This window comes from Nicotiana attenuata, unplaced genomic scaffold (genome assembly GCF_001879085.1).
Source record: "Nicotiana attenuata strain UT unplaced genomic scaffold, NIATTr2, whole genome shotgun sequence".
Classification (NCBI taxonomy): Eukaryota; Viridiplantae; Streptophyta; class Magnoliopsida; order Solanales; family Solanaceae; genus Nicotiana; species Nicotiana attenuata.
Window position 1 is genome coordinate 222,340 of NW_017670482.1, and position 24,401 is coordinate 246,740.

Genomic DNA, 24,401 nt, shown 5'->3' on the forward strand with positions numbered 1-24,401 from the left:
TAAATGTATGTTGGATTACATGTTATAACTGTGGTGCATATGCATACACCATATGCATATGCCATGCATATTTATATCTCTTGTACATGTGCATTGCATCATGCATGTCAATCTCTCATGTACATGCATGGTGTGGATGAGAGTGATATTGGCACGATAGGTGTTTCCGTGCGATATATATATATATATATATATATATATATGGATGGTTAGTATGAGAAGGATATTGGCACGATGGATGTTTCCGTGCGGATTAATATATATATATGCATGGTAAGGATGAGAGTGATATTGGCACGATGGGTGTTCTGTGCAGATTGATGATTGATTATAGAGCTCTCCAATATGGCGCATGGAATGGATCTATCCCTCCGGAGTCACGTGATTACCTATGTTACCTTGGGCTGTGTGTGTGCAGGTTGTGAGAAACCGACTGGTTTCTGGTTTGACATGAGATGCGCGTATTCATGCATTCTTATATGCATCATTCATGCATATCATTCTTAGATGCTACTCGGTGCATTTTACATATGCATGAGACTTATTAGTAGGTTGTCGGACACTCGGAGGGTGTCCGTTGATGTAAAGTTTGAATCTATCATGCATAGACATTCTAGACTCATGTAAAAGCATTCGAATAAATGTTGCTTGACACGTATCTCCTTTATATGCGGATTAAATGCATTGATATATGCTTTTGATCATGATATCTAAGAAAAACATGCTTCCTATCTTGTACTTCGATTGTGCACCTTATTATTCATATTTGTTGCTCCTTGATTGTTTCACTATTTTTGTATATGCTTATGAACTGCACAGGTTATATAAAGTGAGTATCTTTTGACTAAATACCGCCACTACTTCATTGAGATTTGTCTTGATACTTAATGAGTACATGGGGTCGATTGTACTCATACTACACTTCTGCACCTTGCGTGCAGATTCTAGAGTTGAGTTGTTGCAAAGTTCGAAAGCGAGCACTGAAGACATATCAACATCTTAGTTATCACTTGCTATTTGTTCATGGTAGCCTAGGATCTTATATTTCTATTTATGTATATTCAACCTCATAATGTACTCTTTCATATCTGCAGAGTATTCTTATTTCTAGTTGCTCATGACTTGTGACACCACTTCTTGGAGTAGTTTGTATTAAATTTCGTTTCTTATTTTATTATTTATTTGATGTTCAGTTTAGGTTGTCTTGTATGTTGTTTAGTTCGCCTAGCGGGTTGGGTTAGATGTCATCACGACTTGGTGGGATTTGAGTCGTGAAACCTATCTACTAACAAGGAGACTTGTTGCGAACCTTTTCTATACTTATCCCGGAAATCGCTTATACTTGCAACATGGAGGAGTGATCAGCCAATTTTTACATGGAGAAGCCGGCATCATTTCACTAAGATAGAAAAGATCCTCTATTAATTAAAGATTCCAAAAGGATATGTTATTTGTATGGTACTGAGTTACTAGCCTCTCTCCATGTGTTATTTTCTTTTACCAGAATGAGAAAACGAAATTTTCAAAAGATAAACTAATGAGCTGTATCATCATATATGCTTGCAGGCCAAATATAATTCATGGTAAACATGATTTAACCATAGAGGACTGCTTAGGTAAGAGGGAACCAAGTGCAAAGTCAGATTAGTGGAGCATTGGGAGGACAACTGTACATACTGACAACAGACATCACCAATAAACAATTGCCTGTAAGGATTACAGAGCAACTGGAGTTGCTGTATTCCTAATGATATGGAGGCGTTGATTGAACACACAACTCCGACTCATCTTCTTCATCATCGTCGTCATCTGCATCTACCCAGTTACTAGGATGGTGTTGAGAAGCATGACCTTTCAAATCTGTCATGCCTGAAGAACACAATTGGAGCATCTTAAGCTGATTAGACTAGAAAAATTAAAATGACCAGAGTTGGAATCTGACTAACCTTGAGGTTCTTCCAAATGATTTCTGTCCTCAGAAGGGAAGCTAATGGATATTGTCAAGAAAAGCCACTTTCGTCTGGGAAGTCCACTTATAAAATACTTTGAATTTCACACCTATTTTCAAATTCACCATCAAAATCCATTATCTCGCTCACATAGATCATCTGGATGATTGGAGCATGTGTATCTGCGTGTATGTGTGTGTGTGTATGCAGTTTCGTCTAGTTACTATGTCCATCCTAGATACCGCTAGGGGCTGTCTGGTTAAGGGACTACTTAAACAAGGGTTTATAACATGAATTGCTATGCAATGAATAATAATCTAGGGATTGATATGCAGGGACTGCCTACTTTAAGGGTAATTTTGTCTTTCCGATACTTTATCCTTGAATTGTTAATATACATTATCATTTCAGATTCTATCCCGCATAAAATAATATTTAGATTCACGTATAAATTATGCATGCACGTATATAGAGTTTAATATCGGAAACCAACGCTGCATAAGTTATGTAGAGTTTTATACTTGAAAACTATTTAAGTAGATATTACATCAGTGATGCAGAGCTTTAATATTTCAAATGAAAGAGTGTATTAGATAAGGAATTTCATTGGATTACTTTTCTTATGAGGTCAGCCAAATGACCGCTTAACGTAAAGAGAGCTGACTCAGCATAACATGTTATCCACTACAACCTGGAACAACCACGTGGAAAATGCAGAAGAAAATATGCAAGAAATTTGAAACGGTTGATATAGGTGCCCTGTCGTATAAATACCTTCCCATTATATTAGCTTCAGATGGACAAAGGTTTATAGTTTGGGACCAAAACCTCATACTTCTTACCCCTCGATAGGTTTGTAAAATATGTACCTATAATTGAAACTTTTGGCAAACCAATTTTACTTGACATGTTGGCTAGCTTTAACCACTTTAGCTTATGTTTTGCAGTTAATAATAGGTTTAAAAATGGAGCATTAAAATTGCTAATAACTTTGACAGCAAAATAAGTTTAGGATACTCATTATGTATATCAGACATATCTCTTCCAGCAGCTCCAGCTTCAGAAATGTGTATTGCACCAATTCGGTGAATTTCCCTTAGTTCAATATCATTTTCATTTCTACCCCCTCCAGGTTCAGCACCATTACCACCTTTTGTTCTGCTTCCTGTTTTTTAGTTGAAATTTATGACAATTAAGTAAATATTACCATCAAATATCTTGTACCATCTATAAACAAGAGTTCAGAGAATAATAACCTGAAAGATCGGACCAAATCCTGGTCTGATCAGATGGAAGCCCAGAATTCCCTTTTGATCTCTCCTGGGGTGGGGCCTGTCTTCCATCATTAGCCTCACCGTGGGAAGTGCCAGCAACTTGTGGATTTTCAGAGGAGCCAGCAGTATTGAGCTGGGACATAAGCATGGTTGCAAGTACCAAGGTGGCATCAAAAGTTGAGATCGAGCCATCATCTAAACCAAATTTTGGCGTCATTAGAATTGGCCTGTCCATGATTTCAGTTCAATTAGAAGAAAATCTTATATGAAAACAAAAAACTTGTGCCTAAAACAGCAAAGAAGAAATCTACTAAAGAATTGAAATTGTACGACATTAAAAAAGTCATAATAATTGAAGGGACACACATATGCACACAAATGCACATTCATTAGTAGTTTAACATGGTCCATACACTAGATCCACGAGACTCCGAAGTAGTATGTACTGGGTCCAGTAACAGGTAAAGCCAAAAGTTGCGACCCGTCTTGTCAGGAGAGATGGCCAACCTTATCTCCCACAATAATCAACTGCAATTAATTTAAACATACTAGCCAAATTGATTAAGTAGCAGACATGTCTTTGGACGTTATTGCGTTCACCTTTTCTTTCATTTTCTTAGTAATAGTAAGTGAATATCCTCATTAAGCCGTTTTACAAAAACCATACAATCTAAATTATCATTGTGATGAGAGCAGATTAGTATTATACTCCTTTGAATTACTGATCAACCATCCAAGCCAACAAGTGCTGATATGGAGAATGTCCTGACTTCACAATAGCTTTCTGTGCAAATATCCTAAACGCAAAGAGTTCCTCTTACTGAAGACAAGGACAGGGTAAAAAAAAACAACGACGAACTGATGTCAATGGAGAAGCAGAGTGAGATTATCTTACTCGCCAGCTTTATCAAAATAGAAGTGTATGTCAACTTCACATCCCTCACAGAAAGAAAGGAAGGCCTGAATAGAAAATTTGCAAAAGAAACAAAAAAGAAGGTTCAGCAAACATTACAAAGACCTCCATAAAACACAAGAACTATTTTACAGCAACAAAATTGTGATTACATGTCATCAATGAAATAAATGAAGAAAAAGGTTTCAGACTTGGAAAAGGCTTAGTTGGATTAGAAAAGTTCCTATCAGCGACGAGAAACGAGGATACCTTCGATTCCTTCACTCCAAAGGTCACATCCACAGGGTTTCCGATATGATTGTACTGCACAAACTCTTCAGTAGGATCTATCCACAACTGAGTGTGTAGTGATGAATCATTGTCTACAAAGAAAGATCTAAAGTTTAAAACTGCCTACAAACAAGAAAGAGAAAACAAAAAGAAAATGGAAAAAAAGAAGAGACTGACCCAGTATACCTTTTGTTGGGTCTATATAACTTCTGAGCTCAACAGCTTTCCCTCCAATTTCAGTTGCAGCATCAGGAGGCAAGGAAGTTGGATTGGTAGCAATGATTGTGATCTCCTGAAGGGTTGTCTGGAAGTTGGACAATAACCTGTTCAGATCACGAGGCCTCACCACAAAGTTGCTTGGAAGCTTTCTCCTATCAAGGGATAGGTGTTGTATGTCAGGTTCAACATTGCAAGTAATCCAATAAGCTTTCCTCATACCTGTAAAATTAGCATGGTGGTGCTATACATCAACTGGATCATCTAAGTTGTACATATCAAGTAATCTGAAAGATTAAGCAGGTCATGAGGCGTTGAGAGATGTATGGGAAATCTCTAACTCCTCTTGATGTATTCAATGGTGCAAATCATTCCTTCATGATACAAATTGTGAAAGCTCAACTGAAAGACTGCTAATAAGTGCTCGGGAAAGTTTAAAACAGAAAATGTTGAAAACTATTACAAGTAAAACTATTAAGCATTACTTCCAGGAGATTAAAATATAACAAATGTAAGCATAACACTTCCAGGAGATTAAAATATGACAAACTACATAGTCGCAATATTCCAATGATACTCCTGTAAGAATCTGGCAAAAAAGAGTATGTAACATATATTATTTTTAAGTTGTTTCAAATTTCGTACTTGGAAAACCCAGGTTCCTTAAGATGCATCCCTAAAGATAGAGATTTTATACTAGAAAAGCCAAACTATTGTTTACTTCTGAGATTATCTTGCTAAATTTCCACATTAATTTTACAATTATTTTGTAATTATCTGTTTAGATTCTTATGATGTCAAATTTATCTATTAGATTATACTTGATTTTTTCATTTATTACATCCTATTCATTGTTATTATAACTTGCTTTAGTTTGAAATTATCTTTATCATTTAATTAGATAGGATCTGAAAACTACGGATCTTTTTATTATCTCTCCCTCACCTCTCCTATAAATTCCCCTCCGTATCTTTTCCTTACCTTTCTCCTTTCTCTCTTTTTAGTACTGCATCGATCTTAGTATAGGAGCATAAATTCTAATTCATCGCGTGGCACTCTTAATATCCATATCTGTGAACATAATCATCACACTCTCCTCTACCAAATAACCCCATCCTCAGCATTCAAATGAAACCTGCTTTTGTCAAAGGCTCATTTAAGGCGTGCCTAAACCCTGAAGTCCAGAAAAGCTCAAGGACGGTATTTCGCCTCGCTTAAGCTACGCTTCAGTGTAGGGAATGCACTAAGGCGGGAGCATTCATTTCTCATGAGTTCTATCTTGAATGGAGCGGTACTAAACAACAAATATAATCGGCAAAGAAGTATATTAGTTGTTGAGGAAAACATTAAGAATGAATTTATTACTTTTTCTGAACTTACATATATAATTGTATTTTTGTCCTTCATTGTGCCTTTTTTACCAAAGCCCATGCTTAAATTGCGCTTTGCGCTTAAAGCACCTAAAGCGCTTTTTAGAGCTTTTTGCCTTTGACAACACTGGTTTCACGACATCGGTGCAGCTACGGTAGGGAGGTTATCTCGACAATCACTCTCAGTTATTTTGAGATTTTGGAAGTTGGGGACAATATTAAGGTTCTGCAAGACAGTATAAAAAGTAACGACTTGACCACCTTGAGGAACTTGTCTTTCCGCTCAATACTGAGTTAATGTAAGGTGATTCAATAATTTTTTTCCCATGCATAACCATGAAAACCTTGCAAAAGGAAACCCTTCTCAGAAAGAACCCATAAAAACTATCACTCGGTGAAAGGATCAACAGTCAAGATAATAATATCATTCTGTTTTATTTATCCTAATCATTGATTACAGAGGGTCAAGTTTTCGCCCACCAAGACAGCATTATGCAGCTTCTAAAAATGAGATATTTTATATCAGACCCTAGATTTTTTCAAATTAGTTTACATTTATTTCGTTTTTATTCTTTAACCAAATTATGATTAGATAAATATATTTTATCCCGCAGTAGGGCAGCCCGGTGCACTAAGCTACTGCTATACACGGGGTCCGGGGAAGGGCGGACCACAAGGGTCTGTTGTACGCAACCTTACCCTGCATTTCTACAAGAGGTTGTTTCCACGACTCGAACCCGTGACCTCCTGGTCACATGGCAGCAACTTTACTAGTTACGCCAAGACTTTATCCCGCAGTATTATTACAAAATTTAGTTTGATTTTACCATTGTCCTTTTTCAATATTGAGTCTCAGTTCTCTTAAGAGTTCTATTTTGTTCATTTTCCCTAATTTATAAATAGGAACATTAATTTATTTATTTTTGTGCGGTAAAGATTACAAATAGGAATATAGTGTATATTGTTCTAATGAATATATTAGTCTAAGAACCATTGGTTGGTTTTTGAACTTGAAGGGTTCGACGTGAGCTTATTTTAGACAAATACCACATTGGAATGGAGGGGAATGGAGGGGGCCTAAAAGGACGAGCTGGGAATTCAATTTTTGAGGGGTCTTTTAGATTTGTTAAATAGTAAGTATTGTATAGTGTCCCACATCGGGAAGTAGGTACCTATTATTATGTAATCAACGTATATAAATAGGGCATTGTACAACACTTTAGTCATAATTAATAAAACTTTCCCGTGCTATACTTCTCACATGGTATCAGAGCGTTAGTGAGAAACATCCATGAAAGAAAACTCCGCCAGACAGTCGTTGTGTGTCAATTTCCGGCGACTTTTAGGGTTGTTATTGCGTCACCTATGTTTCCCTCAGTGTTGTCCTAAAACCAACACCACCGCATGGTCCTACACCCTCCTGCGACCAAACCCCAGCAAACCCCACCAAAAATTACCACCACACGCGCTGACCATAAGGAGGAAAATTCCGACGAGATCTCTTCACGCGTGAGCTGCCCTCCGGCCAGTTTTTGACAAAAGTTCTTTTGGACAGCTTGCTCGCGAAGCTATTTCGAGCATATCCATCAGGTTTCATCAAATTCCGACGGCTTCTTTATTTTCCGGCGAGATTTCTGGCGATTGTTCAGTTTCGGGCAAGATACAGTGTTTTTTCTTCACTATTCCTGCGAGCTTTTTATTGTTCTTGATTGTCTATGCTATTTGGTCCAACAATGTCTTTGGGACTTGATATTTTTGGTTCTAAAAATACGGGTTCTGGAAATTCAAGTTTGATGGTTACTTCGGAATCCTTAATGGAAGTTCAAACTACTTAGCCCGGACTTCTTCTGTTGAGTTGTGGTGCAAGGGTCAAGGTGTTCAAGATCACCTAGCCAAGAAGACTAGTGATGGGGATAAAAAGGCCAAAGCACTCTAGGAGAAAATTGATGCTCAATTATGTTGTTTGTTAAGGCAATCGATGATTCCAAGTTAATGCCTTTGTTTCGTGCATTCCAGATATGTTATTCAGTTTGGAAGAAGGCTCGTACTTTATACACTAATGATATATCTCATTTTTATGATATGATATCTCTAATGACAAACTTAAAGAAACAGGAATTTGGATATGTCTACCTACTTGGGACATTGGGACAAGTACAGGCAATTATGGAGGAATTTGAAAAGTTGATGCCAGTCACGGCTAGTGTTGAAAAACAACAAGAGCAACGACAGAATATGTTTCTAGTTCTTACACTTACTGGACCGCCTAATGACCTTGACTTAGTGAGAGACCAAATTTTGGCTAGTCCTTCGATTCCTACAGTTGCTGAACTATTCTCTAGATTGCTTCGTCTTGCTGCGCCACCCAGTCACACAGTGGTCTCACCACCAACTGTTGACTCCTCTATTCTCACATATCAAACAATGGAAAACCGGATATCTCGGGCTATGGAGAATCGACGAGAAGGTCGTTTTGGGAGATCTCAACCCAAGTGTTCTTATTGTAATAAACTTGGACACCCTCGTGAAGTGTGCTATTCTTTACATTGTCGACCACCCAGAAACGCTCGTGTTGCTCAGACCGAGACTACAAGTAACCAAGGAATTTCTTTATCTGAAGGGGAATATAATGAGTTACTTCAGTATCAAGAAAGTAAGCAGGCATCTCCACAAGTAACCTCTGTTGCTCAGATTGATGCTCCAGTTGCTGGTAATTCTTTTGCTAGTATTTCTCAGTCTAGTACTCTTGGATCGTGGGTCATGGACTCGGGAGCTTTTCATCATATCTTTGGTAATAAATCACTTCTGTCGAATATTGTGTATTCACATTCTCTTCCTACTGTTACTTTAGCTAATGGGTTCAAAACTAAAGCAAAAGGAGTTGGACAAGCTAATCCCTCATCTTCTGTCACTCTAGATTTCGTTCTTTATGTCCCTGTCTATCCTTTTAGTCTTGCATCTATCCTTTTAGTCTTGCATCTGTTAGTCATTTGACTCGAGACTTCCATTGTTGTATATATTTTATTGTTGATTCTTTTATTATGCAGGACCGCAGTACGGGGCAGACGATTGGCATATGGCTTGAATCACAAGGTCTTTACTACCTTAACTCACTCAATTCCTCCACAGCATATCCAGTTAGAGATCCTCGAGACAATGGTGCCTAGTTTGTCTAGTTTATCTACATTAGATTGTAAGTCGTGTCAACTTGGGAAACATACCTGAGCCACCTTTTCGCGTAGTGCTGAGAGTCGTCTAAAGTCAATTTTTTTTTAGTTCATTCTGATATATAGGGGTCCTAGTAGAGTTAGTTCAACCTTAGGATTTCGTTATTTTGTTTGTTTTATTAATAATTACTCAAGATGTACTTGGATTTTCCTAATGAAAGATCATTCTGAGTTGTTTTCTATGTTCCAGAATTTTTGTGCTGAAATTAAAAATCAATTTGGTGTTCTATTCGTACTTTTCGTAGTGATAATGCTTTAGAGTACTTATCCTCTCGGTTTCAGTAATTTATGACCTCTCAAGGAATTATCCATCAAAAATCTTATCTGTGTACTCCCCAGCAGAATGGGTAGCAGAGAGAAAGAATAGGCAGCTCAATGAAACTGCTCGCACATTTCTCACTCAGTCCCATGTCCCGCTGCATTTTTGGGGCGATGTAGTTCTTACAGCTTGCAACTTGATTAATCGAATGTCTTCATCTGCTATCCAGAATCATATTCCACATTCAGTATTGTTCCTTCGGTCACCCTTATACTCTCTTTCTTTTCGTGTTTTTGGGAGTACATGTTTTGTTCACAACTTAGCTCCTAGAAAAGATAAGTTAGCTCCTCGTGCTCTTAAGTGTGTCCTTCTTGGTTATTCTCGAGTTCAAAAGGGGTATCGCTGCTATTCACCTGACCTTTGTAGGTATATAACAACCATTTATTATACAAGCCAAAAAATATCGTAACAAACGAGGCGGTTATAGAGAGGTTTGACTGTACAATTTTTCCATAATTTTTTTTAGTTTTCAAATGAAGAGTGCATAACTGAAAGTTAGGGGAATCAAGAAAAGAAAAAAGGAGATGGTTGAAGTGTCGGAAATTCACATGTTTGAAGGATCACTGAAAGCTTATGGAAAATAATCAAAGGACTGGTGGCAGAGTTACTCGGTACTGTGCTGGTGGAAGGTAGCAGATGCTCGATGGAATAGTCGAGGTGTGCGCAAGTTGGCCTGGACACCACCATCATTAAAAAAAATGCAAAGGACTGGATTAGGTAGTCAAAGGAACTATAACTTATTTTTTTTAGATGAAAAGTGGATAACGGTTGACTACATTATTATCTTAGAAATTGATTTGGCAAATTAAGTCTTTAAAGTTGGATTATTCACGTAGATTCACGTAGTATCTGTAAATACCTAGTGTAAAGGATTAGGCAAATTAGACACTTTTAGATGCAATTGTATTCTACACAAGCATCAGAGGCTGTCTAATATAGCTTTTACACTTTCAACAACAATGGACTGCTCTGTTCTTTTCTGAGAAATGTTAAGTGTGTATTATTGGATCATGTACTAAGCATGGTCAAGTTGCTTTATTTTTATTGTTCCTTGAGCCGAGGGTCTATCGAAAACAACCTCTTTACCTTTATAGAGTAGGAGTAAGGTTTACGTACACACTACCCTCCACGGACCCCACTTTTGGAATTACACTGGATTTTTTGTTGTTGTTGTTGTTGTTGTTGTTGTTAACCTTACTTAACTTCTTTTAATCATCTTAATATATCTGAGATCTTACCTGTACCTACTTGTGAGGAATCCACATCAACAGCACCACCACAACCACAACTACTTATACATACTTTTGAGGAGTCTACAATTGCTCTTCCTACATCCCAGCCGCAAGGCCACCACTCTTGACTTATCATTGTCGTCCACGTCCAGCATCAGGCCAGGTAATTCACGTCCCAGCATCAGATTCCGCACCTACTGTGGACTTGTCTCCTCCTAGTCCATCCAATTGCACCTCCAATTGCACTCCGAAAAGGTGTACGATCCACACTTAATCCTAATCCCCATTATGTCGGTTTAAGTTATCATCGTCTATCATCACCTCATTATGCTTTTATATCATCTTCGTCCACTGTTTCCATCCCTAAGTCTACAGGTGAGGATGGCGACAGGCTATGGTTGACGAGATGTCTGCTTTACATGCGAATGGCACTTAGGAGCTTGTTCCTCTTCCTTCAGGTAAGTATACTATAGGTTATCGTAGGGTTTATGCGGTCAAAGCCGACCCAGATGGCCAGGTTGATCTGCTTAAGGTTTGTCTTGTTGCATAAGGATACACTCAGATATTTGGGCTTGATTATAGTGACACTTTCTCTCCCGTGGCTAAAGTAGCATATGTTCGCCTCTTTTTGTCCATGGTTGTTGTACACCATTGGCCTCTTTATCAGTTAGACATTAAGAATGCTTTTCTCCACGGTGTTCTTGAAGAATAAGTTTATATGGAGCAACCACCTGGTTTTGTTGCTCAAGCAGAGTCTAGTAGTCTTGTATGCCGATTGCGCAGGTCACTATTGGTTTGAAACAATCCCCTCGAGCTTGGTTTGGTAAGTTCAACACAGTTATTCAGGAGTTCAGCATGACTCGTAGTGAAGCTGATCACTCTATGTTTTATCGGTATTCTGCTCCTAATCTGTGTGTTTATTTAGTGGTTTATGTTGATATTGTTATTACTGGCAATGATCGGGATAGTATTACTAATCTGAAGCAGCATCTCTTTCAGCACTTCCAAACTAAGGATCTGGGCAGAATGAACTATTTTCTAGCTATTGAGATCGCTCGCTCAGTGCTCAGGTATTATTATTTCACAACGAAAGTATGCCTTAGACATTTTTGAGGAGACTGGAATGATGGGCTGCAAACCTGTTGCCACTCCTATGGATCCGAATGCTAAGATTCTGCTAGGACAGGGGGAGCCTCTTACCGATCCTACGAGATATAGGAGGTTGGTTGGAAATTGAATTACCTCACAGTGACTATGACTATACCTGACATTTATTTTCTTTTCCTGTGAGTGTTATAAGTCAGTTTATGGATTCTCCCAGTGATAGTCACTGGGATGCCGTTGTTCGCATTCTTCGCTATATAAAGTCAGCTCCAGGCAAAAGATTACTATTCGAGGATCGAGGCCATGAGCAGATTATTAAGTTAGTGTTATCAAAGGCAAAAAGCGCAAAAAAGCTCTAAGGTCCGTTGGGGCTTTAAGCGCAAAGAGCAAATAAAGCGTGGGCTTTAATGAAAAAGGGCGCAATGGGAAAAAATGTAAAAATATGCATGTAGTCCAAGACTAATCATTATAAGCATGAATAACAAATATATGGACAAAGAAATTGAAAACAAATCACTATAAAGTGAAATATCAATTGTTTAAGGTCGCCTTTTCAGGATTACACTCATTGGCAAGGAAGAGTATGCCTTAGAGCTTTGATGCGACACTAAAGCGCCCAGAAAGCGAGGCGAAGCGCTCAACATGTTATGAGCCTCGCTTCAAGGCTTAAGCGCGCCTTTGACAACACTATATTGGGTACATAGATGCTGATTGGGCGGGAGCACCTTTTGATAGACGTTCTATGTCTGCATATTGTGTTCTAGTAGGAGGTAATTTGTTCTCTTGAAAAAGCAAAAAACAGAATGCAGTTGCTCGATCTAGCGCAGAAGAAAGGATATCGGGCCATGACTATGGCAACGTGTGAGCTAGTTTGGATCAAGCAGTTGCTCAAGGAGTTGAAGTACGGAGAAATTAACCAGATAGAGATAATCAAGTTGCTCTTCATATTGCGTCAAATCCGGTGTTCCGTGAAAGGACTAAACACATTGAGATCGACTGTCACTTTATTAGAGAAAAGATACTCTCAGGAGATATTGTTACAAAGTTTGTAGAGTTGAATGATCAACATGCAAATATTCTCACCAAATCTCTTACTGGTTCTCGTATTAGTTACATAGCTTGAGGGGGAGTGTTAAATAGTTAGTAATGTATAGTGTCCCACATCGGGAAGTATATACCTATTATCATGTTATCATTGTATATAAATAGGGCATTGTACAACACTTTAGACATAATTAATATAACTTTTCCGTGCTATACTTCTCACAAGATTATAACCAAATGGACAAACCCAAAGGTTAGACCAGAGCTAACGATACCTTGGCAATTAGGCATGGGCCGTTACAAGTGGTATCAGAGACTATACCTCTTAATAGCCTACAGACTGCTAATCATTAAATTCGAAAGGAGGTTCACTATGATACTTTCCTTTAGGGGTGTTCATCGGTAGGTACGGTACATTATTTAGTCATTCCGGTTCGGTAACTGGTAAAGTTGTTGCCATGTGACCAGGAGGTCACGGTTTCGAGCCGAGGAAACAACTTCTTGCAGAAATGCAGGATAAGGCTATGTACAATAGACCATTGTGGTCCGGCCCTTCTCCAGACCCCGCGCATAGCGGGAGCTTAGTGCACTAGTTCAGTACTTTTGGTATTTGGTTTCTTAAAATGCTATACCAATACCATACCGAATGTAATTAGGTATGGTTCGACTTTTCTCCTTTCGGTTTCGGTTAATTCAGTCCGGTAATTTCAGTTTATTCGACTTGAATATTAACTAGTGCATAGAGCCATAGACTATAATATTTTTAATTAAAGTACTCAATAAAAACATTCTAAGTTTACCTGACTATTGACAAAATCTTTGTCCAAAAACATTAAGTATCAACTACGAGAAAAAAGGTACATAAAAAAATAAATTTGATCATTGAAATTATCATATTACTTGCTTAGAGTTAATTGTTGAAATTAGAGAATACAACAAGGACTGGTCTAACATATGCAACAACAATACAAGAGTAACGGAGAAAGAAGCACCCTAAAACCGTTGAAACATTACGTTAAACTGCTTTGCAACCTTGAGAGTAAGAATCCATTTTCCTAAAGAAGTACATTGGCTTTACTGTAAATCTCAACAGGAATGCCAAAGAAAAGTATTATTTAACTTAGTATGTTAATCAATAATATGTATAATGTGTAGTTTAGTATATATTTCAGTACAGTATTGGTATTTCGGTATCATTTTTTAAATACTAAATACCATACCTAATACTAAATTATTTTAAAAACTTAAACCAAATACCGAATACCATACACGAAAATTTTCGGTCTCGATACGGTAATTCGGTATTTACTATATTATGCACAGCCCTACTTTCCTTAGGCAAATCCCATATCTCAATAGGAAGGGAAAGTTAGAGGCCATAAAAGGCGAGCACACGATTTCAATTGTTGAAGCGCCTTTTGGACCAAAGCCCAGGAGGACAAAAATGTGAGGCCCCAAGGAGCGGACAATACCTTAGCAGTTCGGTCTGAGCCGTTATACTCTCCCTCTTAGCTTTCTTTCTTAGTTTCTCTCCATTTTGACGTTTTCTTTACCTTTCTATCTTCTCCCTTTTGGTACTATATCACACTGTGACCAAAATGTGAAGAAAAAGCATGGAAGACAAAAACGTGACCATTGATTCATGAGAATCATAGTAACATTTACCAGACCTTTGACACTATAGCTGCGAGAGTCTCTACATGTCCATCCATCAAATTAAAGATGCTCCGTCCTAATCTATAGGCTCCTAACCAGAAAATGTATTTTCCTTCTATTTGGTTAAATCCTGAAAAAGTTGGAAAAAAATGAAAAGAAATACTGTAGAGAAAGTCTTACCATTATGGCAGTTCAATGTCCACTGCACCTTTGATGCATCAGGATTAGGCAATGACACACTCAAATGATCAATGCTGGCAATTGGTGTTCTCAAAACAGAACAAATAGCCTGTAAAAATCAAGGTAAGTGAAAATTCGACAGCCGGGTAACCAGCACATTTCAGACTATGCAGCATTGCATTGCTAAAAGCATATACCTTCAAGAGCACACTACATTGCACCTGTGGACCCAAGACGGTGTAGACATCAAAAAAATCAGGTTCAAATGTCATTGATTGATAGGCAGATCTTGAGGAGTTGAGAGTGTGACATGTGAGCTGCCAAAAAAAAAAGACAATGAAGTGGGAACTTTAATTTCACATCCATTTTGATAGTTTCAGGTTTAAAGATGAGACCAATTTGCCCCCGTGTTATCAAAGGCGAAAAGCGCAAAAAAACTCTAATAAGTGCAAAGCACAAATAAAGTGTGGGCTTTAATGAAGAAAGGCGCGAATAGAGAAAAAAAATATAAATATATAATATATGTGCAGTCAAAGCGTAATAATTATTTATAAGCATGAAAAACAAATTAGGACAAATAAATTTAAAAAAATAACGATATAGTGAAATATCAATGGTTTAGTGTCGCCTCTTCAGAAGTACGCTCATTGGCAAGGAAAATATGCCTTGAAGCCTTGATGATGACATTGAAGCGTCAACATGCTTTGCGTCTCGCTTCAGGGCTTAAGCGCACTTAAAGCGTGCCTTTGACAACACTGATTTGCCCCTTGTCAAACGTTGTTGAATCATCTCCTCTTATTAAAATTTCACAGGGTTAGGGACCTTGTTATATCAGATACAACAACTACTACTACTCCTCAGTCCCAAATAAGTTGGGGTGGGCGATATGAATTATCATTTCTTTCATTTAGCTTAACTCATATCATCATCACCTTGTTATATCAGAGAATGATGCAATTTACTCTAAACTGACAAATATCTTAATTTCGAAGGGGGTTAGCTCAATTATCAAGAGTCTGATCCTAAATATGGAACCCAGCCCTATATATCCTAGGTACAAATCGGGACAATATTTGCTCCCCTGTAGAAGTTTGCAACTCTATTATTGTATTACTACGAACAACAACAACAACAACTCTCTGCGTTAGGTCTTTGCGACCGAGCTTGGAGGTGGGAATATACTTGTCTGATTTATGCGAAACCAAGCAATTTTATCATAAAAGTCACAAATTAAAGTGTGAATACATATGAGGTAAGTTGTACAAGTTTATATACAAGATCTTACATCCATTTGCTCGGTGCAAAAAAATGGGCACGGATAAGTTTTTTTTTCATGGGACAGCGGTGTTCATGCTTGGGCATCAATCAAGGTCCAACTTTTGTTTATTTTAGTTTACGCCTCATATGCCCACAACATAATCTGAAGCTTCTTTATACAACCTCGTTAATAACAAAACCCTAATTACTGTAAGAGCACGAAGTTATGGAGCAAAAGCAATCCCAAAATTACATTCATATACTTTTAGTTCTTCAGCTAACTTATTACAGAGCACCAAACACTAAGGGACTATCAAGGAAATTATAAAGTTATGATCAATTAATTGATTCTAAGACTCTGAAAAGAAATAAACATAAACCAAAGTAGTGTTCACCTGGGAAGGAGAGGCTTGAATGACAAGCTCGTTGCCAATGCGTGCGAGGCACGTGATGGATCGGGCGAATGTCTTCAGTGCATTCCCACTGAGTGTGAACTCCATTTCTTCTAGTTTCTACTACTCGCTGCAGATTTTGGGGGCAACCCTTCTGTCCAAAGGGCGGGAAGGGAAATTTGTTAAACCTCCAGAAGAGGCCTTTAATCATAATGACAATTATTATTGGTAGGGTGAAAATTATTCACATCCCGAAAATCAAACTCATTATCCAACTTTAAATAATAATATTTTCCTCCCCTAATCCTACACAATTTTATTTTGCCCTAGACATTATTTCCAATCCCCTCTCTATATAATACTAGTGAGGTTATGCCCGGGCTGAGCCCGGGCCCAACGGCTAGATGAAGCTTCACGTTAGCAAATACACAAACATTTTTATCTCCGTCGAAATTATCAAAAGGAATAGCAGAAGCAACAACTACATCTAACATTTTTGTTATTGTTCTTGCTAAAGAAAATATAGACTGTGTACTCAACTTTCAGCGAAGTTATTGACTCAATTGAACCAATTTTCACCTAAAGGTAGAGAGAATAACTCCAGAAATCTCCATTGCGAAAGCCACATTAGAAGTTCAGAACGCTTCGCTTTAAAATTCAAAATAAAGACATACACAGCGGTAAAAGTTTAATCAACCATTGAAGCTCGTCAACTACTGGTAATCCAAGATGCACTTTACATGAGAGTAATCATGGAAATACTAAGATCAACAGTCCGATATTCTAAACCCCGTCCTCTGTTGTTGTATCATATGAACAATTGATCACAAGCTTATACAATAACTAATTTAAATCTTTTGTTTCCTTCTTATATTTTGATATAGTAAACCCCAGCCTGCACTACTTCTCATCCTCATCAGAGCACTACTGTTTGTACATAACTGCTGACTCAATTAGCTATTTATCCTTCTAATCCTATGCATCTCTATTATCCAAAAATTTGGAAGACTATAGCAATTCTATCACCTATTTATTAGACTATGGAGCCCAAATTTTCCATGAAACCAGAGAATATAGTCCAAAGTTTTGAAGTACTACCCTTTGTTGTCAAAATTCGAAATACAAATCAAAGTGGCACCACAGATAAATGAAAGCTCGTTTAGAAACAAATAAACTGAAAGAGAAAGAAATTCTAACACAAACGAACTGCAGAAACTAGCAAAATGACCCAATAATTGTGCAGAAAATCGCGAAGACAGTTAAAAGAAGAAGCTGACAAATCGAACAACGAAACAAAGGTAAATGGTCAGGAAAAAGTAGAACAAAAAACGAAAATAAAATGAAGCTCAAATCACTTTCCTGTTCAACGTTTCAAGGATTTCTTCTTCTGCATCCAAACATCTGAGAACCTAATTTGCTATTTATCACTTCCTGCATGTCTCTTACTTTTAGCTATAGTTCATACCTCAACTAACAACAATCAGGAAACTAATTGCTAACCTTTATTTCTTCATTACTGCCATCCCCACTCACCAGTATCCAATTACTAAAACACTTCAAAATTATATCATTATGTAAAAAAAGATGTCTAGTAAAAAAGTTTTTGTAGATGATTATGAACCAAATTGCTTTCATCACCATGGAAGCTAACAGTCTTTTCATCCCTCAATACCTTGATTCTCATCTCACCCTCTTTGTTTGAGAACTAAAGTTTTCAGAAGGCAATTTCACAAACACATAGCAGGCCAACTGAAAGCAAAGCTGCCAAAGAAAAAGAAATTAAGATCTAGCAAACAATTGGTGATTCATTACACTTATTAAACCTAGAAGCAACACATGAACAAAGCAGAATGGGGAAGAGTAAGAAATGCCGTAGAAAAAACACATTAAACCCACCAAACATTACAAGAACTGGCATGTTTGTAAGGTAAATCATCACATCCTCAACCATCACTACATAGCTCCTAAATTAATAACATCAGCAAATATGCTCAAAGGGGCTAAAAGGATCTGTATCGGAATTGAATTCAACTCTAACTGGAATGGGGAACAACTCCAAACATACACTGATTTGGGTGAAAATCCCAAATTTTGTGATAGAGTAATTGAACAAATAAGCTACAGTATTAGCTACAAAATCAAGTAGCTGATGCAGCTTTGACTTGGGATTCAAGCCTACGCCTTGAATAATCAAAAGCATCATAGTAAAAAAAGCTGCTTTAGAAAGTTAAATTTGTAAATTCAGCACTTACCAGAGAGAGGAAGCAGGTCAGAATTAGAGTGCAATCGAGATGAAGGCTTAATAGAGGGAAAAGGAAAACACAGATAGATGAGAGAAGAAAGGCGTAGGATTATCCTGGCAGGTACTTTGCTGCTGTCAACGTTAAGCAGAGCAAAGAAATGCAGTGGAGATAGTATTGAAATGTAAGAAAATTCGAAGGGGTGCCTGGCAAATTCAGATGAACGTGTCAACAACACATGAAGTGACAAAATGAAGCAGGCATGTTGACCATCAAGTGCCAGCTTATCCTCTCTTATATATTATATATAATACTAGTAGGGATAGCCACCCAACATGAATAAAGCTATGCTATTTCAAATAAAGGTACACCAAGGATTTTCCGGTCGTTATGGGGTTACACCAAGGATCTGCGCTTAGCCCGTTCTTATTTGCCTTAGTAATGGATGCACTAACACACCATATTCAAGGGGAAGTGCCATGGTGTATGTTATTCGCTGATGACATAGTCCTGATTGATGAGACGCGGGACGGTGTTAACGAGAGGTTGGAGGTTTGGAGACGGGCTCTCGAGTCTAAGGGTTTCAGATTGAGCAGGACTAAGACGGAGTACCTGGAGTGCAAGTTCAGCGCCGAGTCGAGGGAAGTAGGCATGGATGTGAGACTTGGATCACAGGTCATCCCCAAGAGAGGTAGTTTCAAGTACCTTGGGTCGGTTATTCAAGGAGATGGAGAGATCGACGAGGACGTCACTCACCGCGTTGGAGTGGGGTGGACGAAATGAAGGCTAGCATCTGGAGTCCTATGTGACAAGAAAGTGCCACCTATACTCAAAGGTAAGTTTTATAGAGCGGTGGTTAGACCGGCCATGTTGTATGGGGCAGAGTGTTGGCCAGTTAAGAACTCTCATATCCAGAAGATGAAGGTAGCTGAGATGAGGATGTTGAGGTGGATGTGCGGGCACACTAGGATAGATAAGATTAGGAATGAAGATATTCGGGAGAAGGTGGGTGTGGCCTCTGTGGATGACAAGATGCGGGAAGCGAGGCTCAGATGGTTCGGGCATGTGCGGAGGCGAAGCCTGGATGCTCCGGTGAGGAGGTGTGAGTTGTTGGCTTTAGTGGGTACAAGAAGAGGTAGAGGTCGGCCTAAGAAGTATTGGGGAGAGGTGATCAGGCAGGACATGGCACGATTGCAAATTTCCGAGGACATGACCCTTGATAGGAAGGTCTGGAGGTCGAGCATTAGGGTTGTAGGATAGAGTGGTAGTCGAGCTTCTCCTTCTCCATTCTGGGGGGTGAAACGAGTTTGAGTAGGTTGGTCCTAGACGGCTTGTTGTTGATGTAGAGTTCACACTAACCTTACTGTTTCCCATAGCTCTGATCTTAGTTGCGGGTTATTGTTATTGCATGTCATCTATTTTATGGTTTTTAGGATGCTGTCATTATTTCTATGGTTATGTTGACAATACTGATGAATTGTCTTTTCTTTCCTTGTTTTATTTCCATCTTCCTGAGCCGAGGGTCTATCGGAAACATCCTCTCTGCCCTATCGGGGTAGGGGTAAGGTCTGCGTACACACTACCCTCCCCAAACCCCACTGAGTGGGACTTTACTGGGTCGTTGTTGTTGTTATTTCAAATAAAGGTACAGTGATAATATCTAGAAGGATGACCTTTTGCCCATAGGAGAAATAGAAGATTACAGAGTTATTACAGGAGCCATAATGTTAAAGTAATATGGCTTTCCAACAGCACCGGGTGATATGGATCTAAAAGATAGCAGCAATTACAATCGTTGTCAACAAGATGATGATGATGATAAACTATTATGTAAAATAGCACCAGGTGATATTACAATCGTTGTCAACAAGATAATAACTATTATGTAAAATAAAGTATACAACAGCATAAATTAGCCATTGACATAACTTTAGGAATCAAGTTTTCGTGAAAACACTTATGGATCATGGAGCACATTTGGTGTAGGCATGATTTTGTTACTTTAATGTGTAGACTGTAGTTAAAACATTATGCCTAAGAAGGATTTGACTAACCAGTTGTACACTATACTTTGAAAACAACATAAGCAGCACAGATGTAAAATAGGAAAAACTAAGGTTAAAAGACGCAACAAGATAAATACTGACTACTGAGCAAAACTGAATTTAGTGTATAAATTGAGAATGAGTCAATTTGCAAATCCTCACTAGCTGATTAGCTGGTACTTCAACATAGTTAATCTGGTTAACCCATCAAACTAAGCTTGGACAACTTTTTCTTAATAAGTAGTCAAGCTTGAAGACACTCTTCCTTTTGTTTTTCTTTTCCATGGTGTGTTTTCTTAATTTATTATACTCAGTTAGAGCTTGACTCAATAACCAATAGATGTACTGAATACACAGGATAACAACTTGAGGTCGACTCATAATCGGCTCAACTGAACTTGTCTGAGTTTGGTAAGACCAAGAAAACCACTGTAATGCTCATTTCCGAGTCAAGACAAGTTTGAACATCCTAAATATTTGCTCTCAGTTGTTATAGACCTTTTAGGCCTAATTTGTTTGCACTTAATGGAGGTCTGAATCTTAATCATTCAGATCTCAGACATTAAGTGCGTTTGTTTTTAAAGTCTGAATCTTAATTATTCAGATCTTAATTATTAAGTGTGTTTGTTTTATTTACTTCACAACCACTTAATGGGTCTGAATAGGTCTGTATGATTAAGATCTATAACAGAGACTTAATTTCATTAAGATGCTATCACATATTCATTATTAACTGCCGCCACGCCTACCATTATCAACTACCACCATGCCACCACCACCACCGCCACCCCACCACCACCACGCCACCGTCATCCTCAATCATAGCCTCCATTATCGACCATCCCCACCACTCCGGCACCATCATTCCCACCCACAATCAACACTCATCCGCCTCAACTACCACAACTGACCACCCCATCACCATCAATAACCACAGCCGACACTGTCCATCATTATAACCTACCATCACCCACCCACCACCTTCCTGAATCACAACTACTACCACCACCCACCACCACCATCCTCAATCATAATCGCCACAACTACCAATCACTACTAGCTACTAGCATGAACCACCATCATCAACCAAAACTACCACCAACCACCGCCTCTAGTCGGCATTCACCCGTTAGCCATCACCACCAACAACTATCATATTATAAAAAATTATATATTTTATTGATAGAATATTAGATTAGTTAGTATTTCATTTGAATTTTATGTTTATTAATTTTCAAATAAAGAAAATTTTTATACATTCAGATGTTAAAAATCAAACAGTCTTAATTATTTCTATTCAGATCTTAATACACATCTTAATATATTCAGATGTGTATTCAGATTTAGATGTCTTAATCTTAATACACATCTTGATATTCAGATGTGTATTCACATTCAGACCTCTTGATCTTAAAAAAAACAAATGAGGCCTTAGTACTATAAAACGCATCAGTAAATGAAGGAAATCTGAGCTACCATCATGGTCAGTATAAAACACATCTCTGTGTGAAGGAAATTTGAGCTTTCATCGCAGATGCAAGGAAGTTAAGTCAAAGAATACCATTCATCACTGATCACCCTTCTGCTAAATCGCTCTATTGGAACAACTATGGCACTATGAAAACAAATATGCATAACAAATTACTATAGCTCTCTGAAGAGGACGGTTAATATTCATTCTCAGCTTCAGATTCCAGTCGCATTAAGACCAAATCTCTGTTTCCTTCCCCCGTGAAGTACTAAATGTTATAACTTAAACTAAATTTAGGTGTTTCTTGTCACAGGTTCGAGCCGTGGAAACAGCCTCTTGCAGAAATGCAGGGTAAGGCTGCGTACGATAGACCCTTGTGGTCCAGCCCTTCCCCGGCCCCGCGCATAGCGCGGGCTTAGTGCACCGGGCTGCCCTTTTTGTTATTTCACTTGCTTCCTCATTCGTTACCTTTGCCACTTGAACTAAGCCCTGGGAACTTGAATTTGTGACCTAAGTCACAACTCCCTCAACCAACCTTTGTCACTTGAATTAAGAAATTTAAATTATTATTTCTGAGAATATTGTATTCGAATTTTCCAATAACAAATCGTTACGCCCAAATGCATAATTTGGTTGGTTTCTCAGTAACTGCAAATCTCTATCCCAAAATTACGCATCATATTCAACCTTTCATTCTATATTCTATACCATCTCCTTCCCCATGAAATTGAACCAATATAGCCGACAGCTATAGAAGAATGATTCACTATATTAAATCAAAACAAACGAGGATGAAACAAATTAAACAAAAATAATACTACAAAAGAGACGAAAGAAGAGAGAGCCATACAGACAAGAGAAGAGGAGTCGCCGAATCCGAATCGCTGATGCCGTGCCCTTTGCCGGTCGGAGGAGTTCCTGATTTAGCTGAGATATAGAGCCCGTTTGCATTAGCCATAAGGTTGAAGTGGGAAAAGTATTTTTAAGCGCGGAAACAAATTTTTTATAGTGAAAATTTTACACAAAGAACAATTCGGTACCTACTTTTCAATTTTATAGTTCATATTTCAAAAGGTTCTCGAAATTACTATTTAATTTTTAAAAAAGATTGTTCAAGCTTTTAAGTTAATTTCGAATCAGTAATTTTGACTTAAATATTAGTTCAACAAAACAAAATTCATTTGGATAGTAAAAAATTAGATTTTTAACAAGCTTAAATATGTGGGTTAAAATTCGAATTTGATTTTGTAAGAAATTTAGAGTGGGTGTTATTTAGACTTGTTAGAGATAGTATAAGGAGATTGTATATAAAAATTTGAAGTCCTTTAATGGAGATTTGGACTGGTTTTGAACAAGAATTGTAACTGAAAATCGTGGAAGAAGTTCGTTTACATACGCTTGTATAAAGGTGTATAAAAGTGTATAATAGTGTATAAGATGTGTTTATACACTCATATACGCTATTATACAAGATTATACATAATTATACAAAAAACTGACTCCGTCTTATTCCTTGCGTCTTTTCTAAAATTTAACTCAAATCTACTCCAAATCACTTCAAATTTAAATTTTGAACTCCTTTTGAATTTTTCAATCACTAAGGGTTTCAAACTAAGCAGGTCTAAGACAGAATACCTGAAGTGCAAGTTTAGCGCCGAGTCGAGCGAAGTAGGCAGGGTCGTGAAGCTTGGATCTCAGGTCATCTCCAAGAGGGACAGTTTCAAATATCTTGGGTCGGTGATTCAAAGGGACGGAGAGATCGACGAGGATGTCACTCACCGTATAGGGGCGGGGTGGTCGAAATGGAGGCTTGCATCAGGAGTCTTGTGTGACAAGAAAGTGCCACCTAAACTCGAGGGGAAGTTTTATAGAGTTGTGGTTAGACCTGCCATATTGTATGGGGCGGAGTGCTGGCCGGTTAAGAAATCGCATGTTCGGAGAGTGAAGGTTGCGGAGATGAGGATGCTCAGGTGGATGTGCGGGCGCACCAGGTTAGATAAGATTAAGAATGAAGTTATTCGAGAGAAGATGGGGGTGGCCCCAGTGGATGAGAAGATGCGGGAAGTGAGGCTCAGGTGGTTCGGGCATGTGCGGAGGAGAAGCCCTGATGCCCCGGTAAGGAGTTGCGAGCGGTTGGAGGTGGTTGGCTCGAGTCGAGGCAGAGAGAGGCCTAAGAAGTATTGGGGAGAGGTGATTAGGCAGGACATGGCAAGAATGCGGATTTCCGAGGACATGGCCCTTG

At 38.3% G+C, this 24,401-nt stretch overlaps 1 protein-coding gene across 3 annotated transcripts; it reads right to left on the reverse strand.

Annotated features, from left to right (window-relative positions):
* Positions 1–1,519: 1,519 nt before the first annotated feature.
* LOC109240068 (cell cycle checkpoint control protein RAD9A) lies at positions 1,520–23,138 on the reverse strand. Of its 3 annotated transcripts, none has more exons than XM_019406684.1 (11): positions 23,014–23,138; positions 16,407–16,557; positions 14,952–15,071; positions 14,755–14,863; positions 4,584–4,844; positions 4,386–4,498; positions 4,119–4,183; positions 3,206–3,450; positions 2,967–3,114; positions 1,947–1,987; positions 1,520–1,869 (listed from the first exon to the last, which is right to left on the reverse strand). In XM_019406684.1, exons 2-11 carry the CDS (start codon positions 16,509–16,511, stop codon positions 1,745–1,747), a joined length of 1,332 nt encoding a protein of 443 aa, XP_019262229.1. In that variant the 5' UTR covers positions 16,512–16,557; positions 23,014–23,138; the 3' UTR covers positions 1,520–1,744. The 3 variants fall into 3 exon arrangements, with proteins under 3 accessions (XP_019262229.1, XP_019262228.1, XP_019262230.1); XM_019406683.1 differs by having other exon boundaries at positions 23,010–23,138; XM_019406685.1 differs by having other exon boundaries at positions 4,593–4,844; positions 23,010–23,137.
* Between the last annotated feature and the right edge of the window lie 1,263 nt (positions 23,139–24,401).

Coding starts and splice junctions, on each gene's coding strand:
- LOC109240068 (XM_019406684.1), bottom strand. CDS start 16,511: ATGGAGTTCACACTCAGTGGGAATGCACTGAAGACATTCGCCCGATCC. Junction 4,184..4,385: donor TTGGAGTGAAGGAATCGAAG/GTATCCTCGTTT, acceptor TTTTCTATTCAG/GCCTTCCTTTCTTTCTGTGA. Junction 1,870..1,946: donor TCATTTGGAAGAACCTCAAG/GTTAGTCAGATT, acceptor TGTGTTCTTCAG/GCATGACAGATTTGAAAGGT.